Source organism: Arachis ipaensis, chromosome B4 (genome assembly GCF_059453495.1).
Source record: "Arachis ipaensis isolate K30076 ecotype BB chromosome B4, ASM5945349v1, whole genome shotgun sequence".
Lineage (NCBI taxonomy): Eukaryota > Viridiplantae > Streptophyta > Magnoliopsida > Fabales > Fabaceae > Arachis > Arachis ipaensis.
The window spans coordinates 18,567,927-18,585,848 of NC_142439.1; the positions used below are offsets into that span (position 1 = coordinate 18,567,927).

Here is a 17,922-nt window from a genome sequence, read left to right on the forward strand (position 1 = left end):
AATATTCTTATATAACAAAATTATAAGCAATCTATATGTTATTACTTGAATTTGATTATAGAATTTCCTTGGTATCAATTTTCATAAAATATAGATATGATTGTTAACATACTATAAGCTGAGGCTCAACATAATCAAAATCAAGGAATAGTCTACAAAACCTCTTCAAATCTAAAACACCAATCCTTAGTTTTCTAATCTCATTAAAAATGGTGCAACACATAGCCTTTCATAATCAAAACCAACGCAACAATGATTACTTTTCTTCCTATGAATTCGCTTCACATATGAAAAGGAATAAAAAAGCCATATCATTTTTTTTTTTCAAAAAAAGGTGCAAGACAGGATAGAAGCAAATAAGTCGATGATCTTCAGTATCAAAACCACATCCAAAATTGGGAAGCATATTTACCATTACACGACTAACACCTAAGCCTTAAAAATAATGCCTCATCTTCAACTAAATGATTCACACTTGTAAAAATAGCATATACATCCTACTGCATTCTACACTAGTAGACAGGCTCTACCCGGATACTTGTACCATATTTATGGTCAGCAAGCTATGAAATGCTCCAACTCTAGAATGGCTATCATTAACACAGGAATGAAGAATCCTTCATCAACATGTGCTGCAAAAATAGATATTACTGGCCTTCTGAATCTCAAAATCCAGCTTTGGTGGGGGCAATAGCGCATCTGATTACTTATGAGAAGTCACTGTCTCCTTTGCTTATTCAGCTCTCAATCTCAAGATCTCCTTAGCTGTTCTCTGGCGGAAGTAGGGCATATGTTCCTACAAACGGAAAGAGAAATTCAATTCTGAAATAATATGAAAGAAATTCTAAAACATAGAAAAGCATCCTCTGCCAATCTCTTGAGGTTCAAAATGAGCATTCATTAAAAGTTTTAAGTAGGTTCCAGTGCAGAAAACACTGGTATTTGATTAACTTTGTCAAACCATGGACAATTTACAGAGCACACCAACTAGACGACAAAGAAAGAACTACTGAACAATTAATTTTGGAAGATCTTAAGCAATTAAATTTCTGTCCTTATTGAACATAGACAAATGGTTTTAGTTATTTATTGACTTAAGAGAAAAAAGAAATAGAAACCGGTCAAAACCGAGACAAATAGTTTTACCCCTACAAATGGAACGCCACATCCTACCTGGTTAAAACACAGCCCCAGGCCTCTACTATAGAAGTCGGCATATTTGATCATAAACACCCCACAATCATACCTATTCAAAATAGAAACTGCTGCTTAGAGAATAATACACCAAAATAAAACAGTGATGTCAATATGCTCTGTTCACAGAAGATTAGAATACAAACCCATTCTCTTGCTCAGGAAGGTCTTCAACGAATTCTTTTTCCCAAGAACTCACATCTAGGTCTTTACCGGTCTTGTCCTTCACCTCGTCCACATAATATCTAGCCTGGGACATGTACATCTTTTGTAAGTTTCTTATTTGGCTGATAGACAAAAAAAAAAAAAAAAAAAACATTGCCTCTCCCGTCTTGAATGATGCAAGACCTCTATTGTAATGACCTTCTAACTTATAAGCTATCCATTTCTTTACTTTTCTTGGTTATCTCTCAATCTCTTTCCTACATTCTATTTATCATTTTTATCATTGTTTACATTTCCTCCAAATCCACCTGATTTTATTGTTAGTTACTTGACTAAAGCACTGCATACGAATTTGATCTCTGACCTCACAAGCACACCTAGTAGATAAACACGTTGTTACACACATCCAACTGCATCTTAGGCAACATATTTATGTTTGCATCAACAACCAGCTTCACATTAGGCTTGTTTTGATGAGCAAGATAACATATGTCACTTTCACTCAGATTCTAATATGCATGTACTGAATAATAAAGATGGCTCAAGATTTCCAACAAACAGAGAACTCTAGGCAGAACCCAAACTTAAGCAGAACCAGAAGTTCAAAATTACCAGTTGAAATCATCGCAAAAAATAAAATCAATGAACATGTCTGGATTACATTCACATTTGATACCTTTTATTAGCACTTTTAGCAGTATGCAGCTTGGAATATGAAATTTGCAGTTAAATTACACAGAGCAAACTGAAACTTTACCAGTACTTTCAGCACTTGGTTGTCCATTCCTTTCAATGAGTCAAGATACTGGAATTTCTGATCTTTCTTATTGATAATAGCCAAGCACCAGTGGATCTCTTTATGTATAGGCACAAAAATCTGGTAACAACAAATTAGATTAGAGACCAGCATGAAAATCAAATCAACCTGCAGTAAGATAGAGAAACTGAAAATTTAGTTTCAATATAATTACTTTATCACATTCAATTAGACCATATCCTAATTTCCTTTGGCTGGTCCATCTTCTGACAGATTTGAAATCATAACCACTCCTGCCACTTATTAGCTGCAATTAACATTGAAAATCAAAAGCATCAATATCTGACCATATGAATAAATGACAAATTATAAACATAGATAAACTGGATATCATATGCAAACCAGTTCAGTGCCAGATTTTCCAGTAACGACACTGCATATAGTGGCCCAAAGGATCACAATACCAGGCCTCAATAAAAAAAGGCAGTCCAGTTCAAAGCATCATGTTTTACACAGGATTCAAGGAAGAGCTACACCCAAAGGGTTCCATGGTCTCAATGTCAGGAAACTATTAACAAATAACCATTTGTTCTTCCTTGGGGAAATGCTGGAAATGGTGATGAATATTTGAATAATTTTAATGAGAAGTCAAATTTGAAGTCTTTGTTCAGGTGCTCGATAATTAGCAGTGATGCTATTTCCAGGAACTGACTAAAATATTCATCGCTAATTCACTATTGGGTCCAACAATATAAATAGACTACCTCTGTCCAATTGTGAATAAGGAAAATATTAATCTCAGCCCGAAAGTTTCGAGGTTATCATCCCTAGTATCACGGCATGCACAAACACTAAAAACACACAAAGATGACAGAGACCTATATTCGTGTAAAACTATCAAGGTTTTGGCATAAATCAATAAACTATATAGGAATAAGATGAATTCGGGTTGAAACAGGAGTTAGACAACAATAATCCTTGGTCAACAGAAACCAATGCACGAAGAGGATAAAATGGCCTCATCTTATAGAGAATGTAGTCGACAGTAGTCAATTAAAGATTGAAATTTATTTTGTAATAGAATCTATTATACCTTTTTGTAGAAAAATGTATTGAAAAAATGGCATTTAAGAAACCTCTGTGGGTCTCTTTTCTCCCTCTCTTTCAGCAACTCAAGGTACAAATTTATCACCTGCAACATTAAGGTACTCCTATAAAATTTCATATCACAAAAATATCAAATCATGATACAGTTAGGTATAAAATTAGTCTCTTTCCTCTCAAAAAGGAAAAACATGTAATAAGCAAACAAGATCACCTCATCGTTCAACCATGCACCTGGCCTAAGGCACTGAAACTTTTCTCCACTTATCTCAATGTTGGATTCATCGTGTGTAACCAAGATCTTCCTTCTGCAGATACAAGCCCACAACAAGCTAAGAGTACAGATTAAGCTTTTTCATGACAAGACATAGCATAATCATCGAAGCATACCGGTTGGCTAAAAAGGCACTTGCAACCTCATCTTCCTCTTCCTCTGTAAGTGCGAGAAATGGTTCACGTGGTACTTCCTGAAAGTCATGCAAACAATAGTGTAAATTACATTAACATTTATAGAATCTCTCATCCCTTAACCAACACAAACGCTAAGCGCCCACAAGCATTTCACTAGAATTAAGGGCCAGCTCCATCACAAAAGCTTGCTAGCCCAAGGATGTCAAACTACGAAATTATAAAGGTTACCTAGGCCATAGACTGAAACACAGTTCTACTAAAAATTGACAACATAAGTACAAAAACAACAAAACACTACTACTCATGGTGAGTTTGGTATGGGATAAAGAATGAGGAAGAATTCTTCATGGACTAAATTCATGTGTAAATTCACACATGAAACAGTTCATGAAAAATTCTCCCCAAATTTCACTCCCATTTCAGAGACTCTCAGTCTGTAAGAAACAAGGCATCAACGACAAAATGGGTCAGTTTTATCAATATGTTCATCACCTCAACTGGTTCTGCCTTCTTCGGCCGCAACAATTCGAATCCAGCTATCTTTTTCTCGTTCCGCTCAATTTCAAAGCTCAGCCACCCGAGTTTGTCGTCTCTTCTGCCAGCTGCCAGAAGCAACTTCTTATAAAGATGAACATTTTCAGGGTTCTGCTCATGCTCACGGATCAGAGCAGCCAAACCCATCCCTGCAGCATCATTTTCCACCATCTTCAAACCACTATTAGTCAACTCCGAATCCACCACCGTCGACGTTGACTTCCTCCCGTCCCCAGCCCTAGCATCTACGAATTCCACCTCCGGCACCTCAACCACAACTGCATCATTCCCAATCCACCTCTTGTCCGCCACCAGCGACCTCCCTTCACCCCCAATTTCGACATTCTCAACCTCCCGAACGCTCAAATCCTCCGAAGCCTCGTCCTGCCCGCGCTCATCAGCGTCCAATTCCACCACCTCCTTCTTCCCCTTCCCAGTGAAATCATACAGCGCTTGCTTCACAATCCCGTAGCTTCGCGCCAAAAAGTTTCCCATGCCGTCGTCGGTGTCGTCGTCACCGATGTGCTCGTCGTTCCGATGCGAATATGCGGTAACCCTAGCAGCCCTGGAGCCCGAAAAAACGAATTTATTGGGCCTGCAAGGAGCGTGAACCTCCCTGCGGAAGGGCCCCTTGGGCTCAGGGTACCGGGAGATCCGGTTACCAGTGGCGGTGGTGGCGGTGGAAATGGGTCGGGTGGCGGGAGTAGGTGTGGGTATAATTGAAGGTGATAATTTAGGTCGCTTAGTATGAGAAATAGAGGGAATGGGAGATTGGGGAATCTGGTGGGATTGAAAATGGGGGAAGTTCATGCATTCTTGGGTGCGCTTGCGGTGAGTGGTGGTCATGATACCCATTGATCGATGACAAGGAACGACTGAAGAAGAAGAAGAAGAAGAAGAAGAATAGGATGAATAAGTTGAACAAGCAGCATGTCCTGTCGTGCAATTTTGGGAATCAGGGTTTTCTTTTTTTTTTTTTTTTTTTCCCTAATTGGAGGGTTGGGGGGTAAAGAAAAACCCTAGACCATAGTTCGTAGGTTGACTCGCGAGTGTGCTACGAGTACGGAGAGTGTCTCGACTCTCGAGTCTCATGTCATGTGTGTGTTTCGTACTCTGAATTTTTCTTTTGTGAATATCCAAAACATATCTTTTTGAGTGACATGAATATCCAAAACATATCTTCATTAAATAAAAAAAAATTATTTTTTTTTATTTTTGATATTTAATTTCATAAAATTGATTAGTGTTTATATTAATGATTTTTTAAAATATATTTACGTGACACGTTAATTATTAATATATTTTTTATTTAATTTTTATAATTAAAAAATTTAAAAATTATTAATATTTTTTGTTTTACACAATAAATTTAGTTAATATATTTTAAAAAATAATAAAAAATAAAAATAAAAACTAAACGGTATTGATAATTATCTTAAAAAATAACGAAATTTTCAACAAAAAAAATTTATTAATCTTAGTTGGTTTTTAATGGATAAATTTACAGTTTAACCTGTCATATAGGCTTATTCCGTTAATACTGACAGAAAATATTGATAAAGAGACTAATTAGTCTCATAAAAGTAAAAATCAGTGACCAGAAAGGATATTTATTTTTAAAGATCTCGTTGTCTTTCGAAGTAATTGTCAGGGGCCGTTTAGAATTTTTTCTCTTTTCTTTTTGGAGAAACTAATAATGACAGTAGTGTTATAAAAGTAAAAAATTAGAGTTAGAGAAGGAAAAGAAGATGAAAGAGAATAGAAAAAATAAGAGATAACTTTATTAATGATTGATGTTGTATACAAAATATTACGAGGGGACTATTTATAGCTAAAGATTCAACTTCTAAATAACTCAGCTAGGTTACATCTATAAGTGATTTTATCTACTTAAAATATAAATTATGGTTACAATTTAGGACATCCATAATAAATATATTTATAACACTTTCCCTTAGATATCCTTCGTATAATACGTTAGTTAGCTGCCTCGTTAAAAATCCTACCAAGAAAAATCTGAAGTGGGATAAAAATTATAGTTAAGGAAAAGAGTACAACCCGTATTACTCCTCTTGATAATTATATCATTTGATATCTCTTTAGCTAGCGCATCCCAATCTTATATACTAACTTCTCAAATGTTGAAGTAGGTAGTGTTTTAGTGAACAAATATGCTAAATTATCATTGGAACGAATTTGTTAAACGTCTATATCACCACTTTGTTGAAGATTATGAGAGTGGAAGAATTTTGGTGAAATATGCTTTATTCTATCTCTTTTGATGTATCCCTCTTTTAGTTGATGTATACAAGTAGAGTTGTATTAGTATATGACTGTTGGTATTTTTTTCAAAGGTAAACCACACATATCTTGAACATGTTGGGTGATTGACCTAAGTCAAACATATTCTTGAGTTGTTTTATAAATTGCTAATATTTCTACATGATTTGAGGAGGCTGCAGCTATGGTTTGCTTTGTTGAACGCCAAGATATAGCTGTTCCTTCACTTGTGAATAGATAACCTGTTTGTGACCACCTTTATGTGGATCAGAACGAAAGCCTGTATCTACATATCCAACTAATTGAAATGTTGTTTCATTAGAGTAAAATAAACCCTTATCAATAGATCCTTGAGAATATCTTGATATATGTTTAACACAATTTCAGTGTCTTTCAGTTGGATAAGAACTAAATTTCGATAGCAAATTTACTGAAAATGCTATATCTGATCTTGTATTATTAGCGAAATACATTATTATACCAATAGAACTAAGGTAAGGTACTTCAGGTCCAAGAAGTTCTTTATTACTTTCACAAGGTCGTAATAGATTTTTATCCACATATAGTGATCTCACTACCATTGGAGTACTCAATGGGTGTGTCTTGTCCATGTAAAATTTTTTCAAAAATTTTTCAGTATAAGTTGACTAATGGATGAACATACCATCCTTCAAATATTCAATTTGTAAACCAAGGCAAAATTTTGTCTTACCAAGATCTTTCATTTCAAATTATCTTTTGAAATAATCTACAGTTTTTAGAATTTCTTTAGATATTTAAATTATCAACGTATACTGCAATAATAACAAATTTACATTCAAACTTTTTTATGAACATACATGGACATACACAGTAATTTTTGTACCCATCTTTCAATAAGTATCCACTGAGATGTTTATACCACATAAACCCAGATTGTTTTAATCTATACAAGAATTTTTGAAGTGTTACTAAACAAATTTTCGGAGAATTATTATATGTTTCAGGCACTTTGAATCCTTCAGAAAATTTTATATAAATTTATTTATCAATTGAGCCGTATAAATAAGTGGTAACAACATCCATTAGGCGCATGTCAAATTTTTTATGCACTGCCAGACTAATAAGATATCTTAACGTAATTGAATCCACCACAGGAGAATATGTTTTCGTATAGTCAATATCAGGTTTTTGTGAGAATCCTTGTGCTACTAGTCGTGCTTTATATTTTTCTATTTCATCTTTCTCATTGCGTTTGCGCACGAAAATTCACTTGTATCCCACTATACCTTTAGGTGTTTTGATTATAGGACTAAAAATTTCACATTTTTTAAGAGAAGTTAATTCAACTTGAATTGCATCTTTTTATTGTGGCCAATTATCTCTCTGTCTGCATTCTTTAATAGATTTTGGTTCGTAATCCTCATCTTGCTTTACTAATTCAACAGCCATGTATTCTAATTAATCTCTTTTTTCAACTCCTTATTTTCTCCCCCCTAATTTTGAAAAAATTATTTCATCAAAGTGACAATTAGAAAATTTTGTCTTGAATAAATCACCCGTCGTGGGTTTAAGGTATTTTATAATTGACGGGAATTAATAAACAACATATCTTTTCAATCTTTTTTGGAGTCCCATCTTTGTGTGTTGTGGTAGAACAATTGAGACATAAACTGCACATTCAAATATCCTAAGATGAAAAATATTTAGCTCCTGACCGCAAGTCAGTTGTAATGAAAAAATTTAAGATAACTTGTTAGTCTGATATGTATAAGGGCTGCAACATGTAAAATAGCATACCTCACGCTGAAATAGGCAATTTAGTTCTTATAAGTAATGATCTAGCTATTAACTGGAGGCATTTAATTAATGATTCTACTAGACCATTTTAAATATGCACATGAACAACAGATTTTTCTATCGTGATTCCAGTTGACACACAATAGTCATTAAATGCTTGGTACCTAAATTCACCAGCATTATCAAGACGTATTGTCTTTATATGTCTTTATAACATAGTTTGAAAAATGAATTTTTAATTTAATTATTTGAACTAGCAATCTCGCAAATGTCATATTGTGAGTTGATAGTAAACAAATATGGGATCATCGTGAAGATGCATTTATTAAAACTATGAAATATTTAAACGGTTCACATGGAAGTGAATGGACCCACATATATCACCCTGAATACATTCCAGAAAAGATAGTGATTCAATTCTAATTTTTTCTTGTGATGGTCTTGTAATTAATTTTTTTTAGAACAAACAGCACATGAGAATTCATTAAATTGAAGAATTTTATGTTCCTTTAGAGAATAACCAAATGAATTCTCGATGATTCTTCTCATCATGATTATATCTGGATGTCCTAACGGATCATGCCAAATTGTAAATATATTTATATTTGTAAACTTCTGGTTTAGTATGGCATGTGATTCCACATTGTTAATAATGGTGTAGTATAAACTAGAAGAAAGAGTAGGTAGTTTTTCTAATACACATTTTTCTCCTGGTATCTATTTTGGCGGATATCTTTAAAATATAATAAGTTTCTTGAGACTTACTTGATAGTAATGCATTATTTATAAAGAACTTGATTCCTTTAGGTAATACTATAGTAGGTCTTCCAGAGCCTTCAATCATTTTTGCATTACGACCAATCATATTTATATTTATTTTTTTTTGTAACAAGAGAGATAAAATGTCTTTTATCTCTAAATATTATATGTGTTGAAATACTGTCAGTGAGACATACTTTATTGTTAAATTTGATTGAAGCGTAAAAAATATCAATATCTTCATTACAAAAAATAAAAATAAATTACCATCAATGAATAGAAAATACAAAAATTTCAAAAATAAATAAAAACTACGACCAAAAGAAAAAAAACTATAAAGAAAGAAAAACATTTAAAAAATGATAGATTTATAATTAATGTTCTTCTAAAAGAAATTTGATTCATCTAAATGAGTAACATCACTTGAGTCACCAAAATAAGTTAATTTAGACTTGCATGGATTGTTAATGTCAAGGATGTTATCAAGGTCTGCAAAGATATCATCGGTGAATTTCAATTCCGTTTCAACACCATTAGCTTCAACTTCATTTCTTTATATAGTCAAATTGGCCTCTTGGTTTTGTCCTTTCCCTTTAATAGGTTCTTGATATAGCTTGACAAAGTGTTCAGGGGTACGGCATATACGCGACTAATGACCTTTTAATCCATATCGATAGCACAAAATTTTTACATTATGGCTCGGAACACGCTTCTCATATTTATTCCACTTTTAACTATGAGTAGGAACCCTATTGTTCCATTTGCCACGTCCACGTTCACGGCCACGACCATGGTTTCGACTTTCGACCGTTATTCTTACCATAGTTTCTTTTATGTTTACGAGATGCCGCATCCACTTCAGAAAAACGGTTGAGCCTGTTGGACGAATTTCATGATTTTTTATTAACAATTCATTATTTTGTTTTGCCAATAGGAGACAACCTATTAGGTCAGAATACCTTTTGATACTCTTTTCATGATATTGTTGTTGTAACAGCATGTTGAAAGCATGGAATGCGAAAAAAGTTTTTTCATTAAGTTCTCATCGGTGACTTCTAGACCACACAATTTTAGTTGAAAAATTATTTTAAAAAGTGCATAATTGTATTCACAGACTGTTTTAAAATCTTGCAGTCTTAAATGTATCTACTCATAATGAGCTTTAGAAAATAATACAGTCTTTTGGAGTTCATACATTTCTTTTAAATTTGTCTATAATTCTTGTGGATCTTTAATAGTCAAGTATTCTACTTTCAACTCTTCATAAAAATGATGACGTAGAAAAATAAGTGTCTAGCCTTATCTTCGTTTGAGGATTCTAGTTTTTTCTTTATGATATTCCCACGTTTTTTGGATATCAAATGAGTTTGTGCCCATTTTAAATAATTTTCCGTTAAATCAAGAACGGCAAATTCAAATCTATGCATATTTGACATGATAGATCTATTAACAAAAATAAATAAAAATAAGTAAATAGCTAAGAATAATAATATTAATAATTCATATAAAAGAAAAAAAGGATAAGTAAAAGAAGATAAATAAATCAATTTGTTCCAGAAAATTGATAAAATATATTATTTTTTTAAGATAATAAAAATAAATTATTAAAATTATACATTCATTGATGAGAATGTAAATAAAATTATGATACTAGCATTACGGATTCTATATCTTCACTTAAAGGAATACTATTTTTAATATATGTTCCCTTAAAAAAATTATTTATCATTCACTTCAGAGAATAATTATTTATATGATTAACTATCATTCATTTCAGGAAATAATTATGATCATAAGAAGAATAATTATCTATATGATTAATTATCATTTACTTTAAAAAATAATATTAATATTAAATAAAATGTCATACATAAAAGATAAAATAATATAAATAAATCAAAATAACAATAATAATGTAACAAATAAGAGATAAAATAGGAAGAAAAGAGAAACAACAATTTAAAAAAAAAAAGTTATGAAACCCATCAAGAAGGAAAAAAATGGCGTACGAGTTTCTTAAAAAAAAGATAAGCCAAGGAAAGAAAAACATCACATATATGATGACATGCATATATCAGCATATGAATTAAAAAGAAAAAGAATATGCTTATACGAAAGATTCATTGTTCTTAGAGGATAATCAATTTATAGTTAAGTAATGGATAAAATATTTGAGTACGATCCTTATTAAAAAAAAAAATTAGCAATGATGTTTAAGAAAAAAGAAGAAGTATGCGTGTTGTGAGAATTATTGTGATGTAAAAAAAAAAAAAAAAGAAGAATAAAATGGATAGAAAGAGAAGATAATTACTTAGCCCTAGTCTTAAAGTAGAATTTGTGCTAATAATATATTATGAAAATAAAGATTAGAATTTGAAAAGAAAAGAAAGATGAAAGAAAATAAGGAAAATAAAAGATGATTTTATTTAATGATTAATCTTGTACACAAAATATTACAAAGGACTATTTATAGCCAATGACCCAATTTTTAGATGACTCAGTTAGGTTACATCTATAACTAATTCTATCTATTTAAAATTTAAATTATAGTTACAATCTAGAGCATCTATAAAAAATATATTTATAACAAGTTAACAAGTAGATTGTTATTCATCTTTCAACGTTTGATTGTGCTTCTTTTAATATTCAGCGAGGGAGGATTCCGCCTTAGCCTTGGGGGAGAGGCATAGAGCTGTAAATGAGTATGGATAACTCCATTACTCACATAGATTCGAGTATATTGGGTATTGAATTTGATTGAATGAGCTTTTAAAAAAAAAATTGTTAATTTTTTTAAAAAATAAAATAATTTTATGTTTAGATATTTTATATAAAAAGATTTTTTTATTTATCAATTGTGTTTAGATACAATAATATAAAAATATTATTTATTTATTTATTATGTAAGTTTTTTTTAAAAAAATGTAAATTATAAATTTTTTAAAAATATTTTTTTGATTTTTTAATATTTTTATTTTTATTTTTATTTTTATTTTTGTCAACTTAATGACACCTAAACAAATACATTGTATTTGATGAGTAATTAGATTTTGTTTTTAATCAATTTAGGTATTGAATTTAGGAGAGTGAAATCTGATTCAATATTCAATTAGTTTATTATTATATTAAAAAATATATATAATATATATACTAACTTAAAAAAAACTAACCCTACATTCATTATGATTGTATTTGTTTTTGAGAACATGATAAGATAAGACATTGAAAATAAGATATAAGGTAATGTTTGGTTAGTATCTGTGTCTAGCAAAGACACAAATACGATAGTAAATGTATATTATTTGGTTAGTTAAAACACAAAATATTTTAGGACACGAATGGACATAGTATATACAAATACACAAATTTTGTGTACCAACTTAAAAGGTGAGACAGGAAGATACAATACATAAGACAAATTATTTTTATTTTTACCCCTTGTTAACCAGAGACCCAAACCCTTCTTCCTTCTTTCTCACCTTACTCCCTTCCTCCATGCATGATATACCCTCCTTCTTTCTTTTCCTCTATCTCTTTGGTAGCGTTTGTTTTGAGGTACTGAGATAGAAACTGAGAGACTGAAACTTAGTATCGTGTTTGTTAGTTCAGAGACTGGTACTAAAATTTCTGTCTCTGTCTCTAAAATTTCAGTATTTCAGTACCTCCAAAAAGTAGGGACACAAGGGACTGAAATTTTTAGAGATGGAGACTGAAACTTTAATAACATTTTATACCTAAAATACTTTCATTTCAATTAATTAATTTTAATTTTACCCTTTGTGCAAATTAAATTAGAGTTTCATTCTTGTTTCAATTCCTGTCTCTCATTTTGCACCAAATAGAATACTGAGATTTATTTCAATCCATGTCTCTTAGTCTCTGTCTCTCAATCTCAGTCTTTCCATCTCTGTCTCTCCACCAAATGCTACATTTGTGTTGTTCTTTCTTCCCTCTTTTTTTTTTCGGCCCCACTCTTTATGTCTCTTTTCTTCTCCTCCATTTGTTCTCAGATTTGGGTTTATCTTGTTTGTTGTCATTATTGACGCAATTGTGAGTACTACTGCGTTCATCTTCTTTGCTTGCCACGATGTGTCACTATTGTTGCCTCTACCTTCTCCTCCACTTCTTTTGTTGATCTCCTGCTCGCGCCGATTCTCTATGTCTCTGCTGTTGGCTTTGACTTCTGTTTGTGTCACCTCTCCCCTTCGTTGCCTTTTTCCCCCTTTTGTCATTCTGCACTATTCTGTCCCCTTTTGTTTTTCTATTTGTTTATTTAAAAAAATGTTCTTGTCTTTCTCTTTACTCCCAGATAGTGATTATTTTTTAAAAACATTAGCTAATTTTGTTAATTTGATTTTTGGTGGTGTATGTTATGATGAATCCATGCATGGTGGTAGAGAGGATGGTTACTGATAGTGGTGGTGAATGATTTTTTTCTGAAAAAAATTATTGTGGGGTTAATATAGACTTTTTATAATTTTTATTGTGTCTTTCAATCTATCTATTTATTTTTAATATATAAAAGTAGATACATAAGTTTACCCACATTATTTTTAAACTATTTCTCTTCTTCTACTAACGTCATGTCAGCAATATCGCTTATTTGGCAAAATTTTAGAATCAACCACTCAAAATTTATCAAATCATCTATTATTTCCAAATCATAAAAAAAAAAAATACAAAAAATAATACAATAATTACCAACGACAATAATTAGAAATTAATAGTGTCTAACCAAATTTGTAACTTACAAAGACATTAAATTCATATTCTTATATTTATTATATCTTATCATTATAAACAATACAAGAAATTTATAACTCTAATAATTAATTTATTAATTTCTATAAATAACTGATTCAATGTAATAAACATTCATGGGTATGTCTAAAACGAGCACAACAATTATGTGCTTATTGGATGCGCCACATTTATATAAACCATTAGATTTAATTAGATAAAAATCAAAGATTAATATAAAAGGAGAGCATTGATGGACTCTAATAAATACAGAATATCCTAGTACATGAATAAATGTTTTAAATGGTAATATTTTAATACGCAATACTTTAAATGACGACGGAATCTTTTATTTTTAAATAATTAAATATAAAATATATAAATACAAAAATATGAATATTTTTTATTCGATAAGATTAGTTATTATACAATAAATTTTATAATATTAAAAAATTATATTAAAATAAAATTTTAAACTGTAACATAAAAATATAAAATAATTAAAATTTTATTTTATATTACTTGACAAATAATTAGATTATTATATTCAAAAATTTATTAATTAACTAATTTTGTTAAAAATATTATTATATAAAATAATTTTTCATCAAAATATTTTAAAAATATAATTTATTTAAAATATTATATATAATACATAAAAATATTAATTTTTTTTATTTTTTTCAATTTTTTTAGAAAAATAGAATAAAAATAATATAATTCTAAATACATGCCTATCACATTATATATTTACTTATATTAATAAGATTTAAACTAATCAAACTTACGTAATTAAAAATATAAAATATATAAATAATATGTGCATGAAAAATAATCTTTTTTAATATATTTGTATTTACTTTAAACTATATTTAAATCAACAAATTAGTTGTGTGATATATATTATACTCTTTTAATTTTTGGACATTTAGTTGTTACAAATATAAATACAATTTTATTTCTCGTTTTAGTATTATTTTTAATATTTTTAATGTCTCCGGTATAAAGCTCTTTTGTAAAGAAAATGTATTCTTGCAATTAGAAGAAAAACTACAAAATAATATTAGTATAATAAGTGGTTACATTTGTTTTACAAATAGAAACAAAGTAGTTATTATGCCTAATTGAATTTGATCAAAAATCTATTTTCAAAAAAGATTAAAAACTACATTAAAACTTGAGAAGCACAACAAAATAAAATATCAATGAAAAAATTAAATAATTTTTCATAAAAATATTTTAAAAATATAATTTATTCAAATTATTATATATAATACATAAAAATATTAATCTTTTTTATTTTTTTTAGGAAAACGGAATAAAAATAATATAATTCTAAATACATGCCTATCACATTATATATTTATTTATATTAGTAAGATCTAAACTAATCAAACTTACATAATTAAAAATTTAAAATATTTAAATAAAAAAAATATATTTTTTATTTATTAAAATTAATATTTAAAGTTTCATATATATAATATTTAAAATTATATATTTATAATAAGATCATTTTTTATTTTTATTATTTTCAAGTATTTTTTATTGTTTTAGCTAAATTTTTTATTCTCTAACTCGACCAAATATATATATATATATACGAAAAATTAGTGTAAATGTCATAATATTTTTAAAATATTTTTTTTGTATTTATATGTTTTATATTTTTAATTACGTAAGTTTGATTAGTTTAGGTCTTACTAATATAAATAAATATGTAATATGATAGGCATGTTTTTAGAATTATATTATTTATTCTATTTTAAAAAAAATTAAAAAAAATAAAAAGGTTAATATTTTCATGTATTATATATAATATTTTAAATAAATTATATTTTTAAAATATTTTGATGAAAAATTATATTATATAATAATATCTTTAATAAAATTAGTTAGATAATAAATTTTGAATATAATAATCTAATTATTTGTCAAGTAATATAAAATAAAATTTTAATTATTTTATATTTTTATGTTACAGTTTAAAATTTTATTTTAATATAATTTTTTTAATATCATAAAAAATTTTTGCATAATAATTAATCTTATTAAATAAAAAATACTCATATTTTTGTATTTATATGTTTTATATTTAATTATTTAAGAATAAAAGATTCTGTTACCCTTTAAAGTATTATATTAAACTATTATCATTTAAAATATTTATTTATGTACTAAGATATTCTATATTTATTAGAGTCCATCAATGCTTTTCTTTCATATTAGCCTTTGATTTTATCTAATCAAATCTAATGGTTTATATAAATATGGCGCATCCAATAAGCACATAATTATTGTGCTCGTTTTAGACATACCCAACATCCATATTACAAATGTCATAATAATATTATTAATCATAGTAAATTTTACGTTACAAATATTCAAATTCCATACTATTTGAACTACTTATATAAGTCTCTTATCACTATTCCTTCAAATTACATCAAATTTAGCACAAAAAATTTATTTCCGAACTATACAACATCTCAAACTTACTCAATAGAGATAACTATGTTGAATGTGAAAAGTATATGAAAAAAGCATATGAAAAAGGAGATAACTACATTGTGGCACATGTAAACAAACACCACAATATCCAACAATAAGGTAACTCTATATACTTTTCATAATTTCATCTATCAAATTATTAGTTACTAACCCAATACTTATTTTAGGTTCAAAATTCAATTAAAGATTTCAGATCAAAGTGGTCCAATAACTTTTGTACTATTTGATGGTGAAGCAAAAAAATTGTTGGGTACAACTGTTTCAAATTTAATGGTACTCCAGAAAAGTAATGACATTGAAGCACCACCTCAATTGAAAAATTTGTGCAACCTCACTTATATTTGAAGTCAATATAAATGATTTTAATCTTAAAGAAAGTTCTCAACAATACACTGTTACAAAGACATTTGTTCCAACAAAAAATACTAAATTTCAACTCTCATTTGTTACCAAGACATTTGTTCCAACAAAAAACACTAAATTTTAACACCCATTACAACAAATAAAACAGGTAATACTAAAAAAATATCACTTATTTTAGTTATTTTAGACATCATTTTTATTTCTAATTTAAATTATTCATTGATTATAGGAACCAACTTCGCCAACACTAATATCATCATACGAAAATCACATACCCACCAAGAGATTAAGGAGAAAGAAAACTATATAAATTCATGACACATTTTCGGAAGAAGAACATACTTGCAAAGATAGAACAAACAACACAATAGAAAGTGCATATAACTCAATAATTCATAAAGAACATGCATATAACTCAATAATTCATAAAGAACATGCCTTCATAAGAACTTACACAGAAAGAAGAAAGTAACAACTCTAACAACAACCAATAAAAAAAAAGGAGGACGAGCGCCGCATAAGAAGACTAAGTTCATCAACTAAAACAAATGCAAAAATTAAATCACCAAATAAAAATGTCATTTTGTACATACAACTCTAATATCCAAATCTTTTGTACTACAAATTATTTTAAATAAAATACATTTTAAATTTAACTTTAGTTTACACATTTAATTTAGATCTACAAAACACAACAATTTTTAATATTTATTATATAGGGTTAATACTCAAAATCGTCCCTGAAAGATCACGCATTCTTCATTTTCGTCCCCGAATAATTTTTTTAATCAAATTAATCCTTGAAAGATTTAAAATCAATCGCGTTTGTCCTTCCGTCAATTAGTTAACGGTTTCTGTTAACGTTTTCCACATGTATCGTTAAATGACAAATCAACAATGATAAAACGACGTTGTCTTTTGGTATTAGAGCATATTGTGTCAAAACGGCGCCGTTTCTCTTTTCCTCTCTCTCAAAACGCATGAAACATCACAATAGTTAGAGAGAATGCGACGGAGCTCGGATCAGTGGAAGGGATGAGGAAGCCATAATCGGTGATGCTATGCAGAATGTGACTGGGCTCATTCTTCGCAGTTTAGGATACCAATGCTAAGCCATAGTTGGAGTTGTGACCACTAAGGCATTAACCAGCGACATTAACGACATGGCAAAATGGAGCAACAGTGACGCCAATTAGACAGAGAGACAGAGAGACTCACTCAGTGACGCGACACAGAAACCCGACAGCCCAACCACATCACCAATCCTCAGCGACACCCACAAACAGCATGCCACACAAACAAACGGCAGTAATTTTGGTCGATTT

General features: G+C 29.4%; 1 protein-coding gene across 1 annotated transcript; it reads right to left on the reverse strand.

The window, feature by feature from the left end:
- Window positions 1-288: 288 nt before the first annotated feature.
- LOC107639050 (ubiquitin-like-specific protease ESD4) lies at window positions 289-5,280 on the reverse strand. Its single transcript, XM_016342466.3, has 9 exons — window positions 4,124-5,280; window positions 3,611-3,687; window positions 3,435-3,528; window positions 3,210-3,308; window positions 2,331-2,423; window positions 2,117-2,236; window positions 1,341-1,444; window positions 1,174-1,246; window positions 289-796 (listed from the first exon to the last, which is right to left on the reverse strand). The coding sequence occupies exons 1-9, from the start codon at window positions 5,018-5,020 to the stop codon at window positions 734-736; spliced, it is 1,620 nt and encodes a 539-aa protein (XP_016197952.1). The 5' UTR covers window positions 5,021-5,280; the 3' UTR covers window positions 289-733.
- Window positions 5,281-17,922: the final 12,642 nt, after the last annotated feature.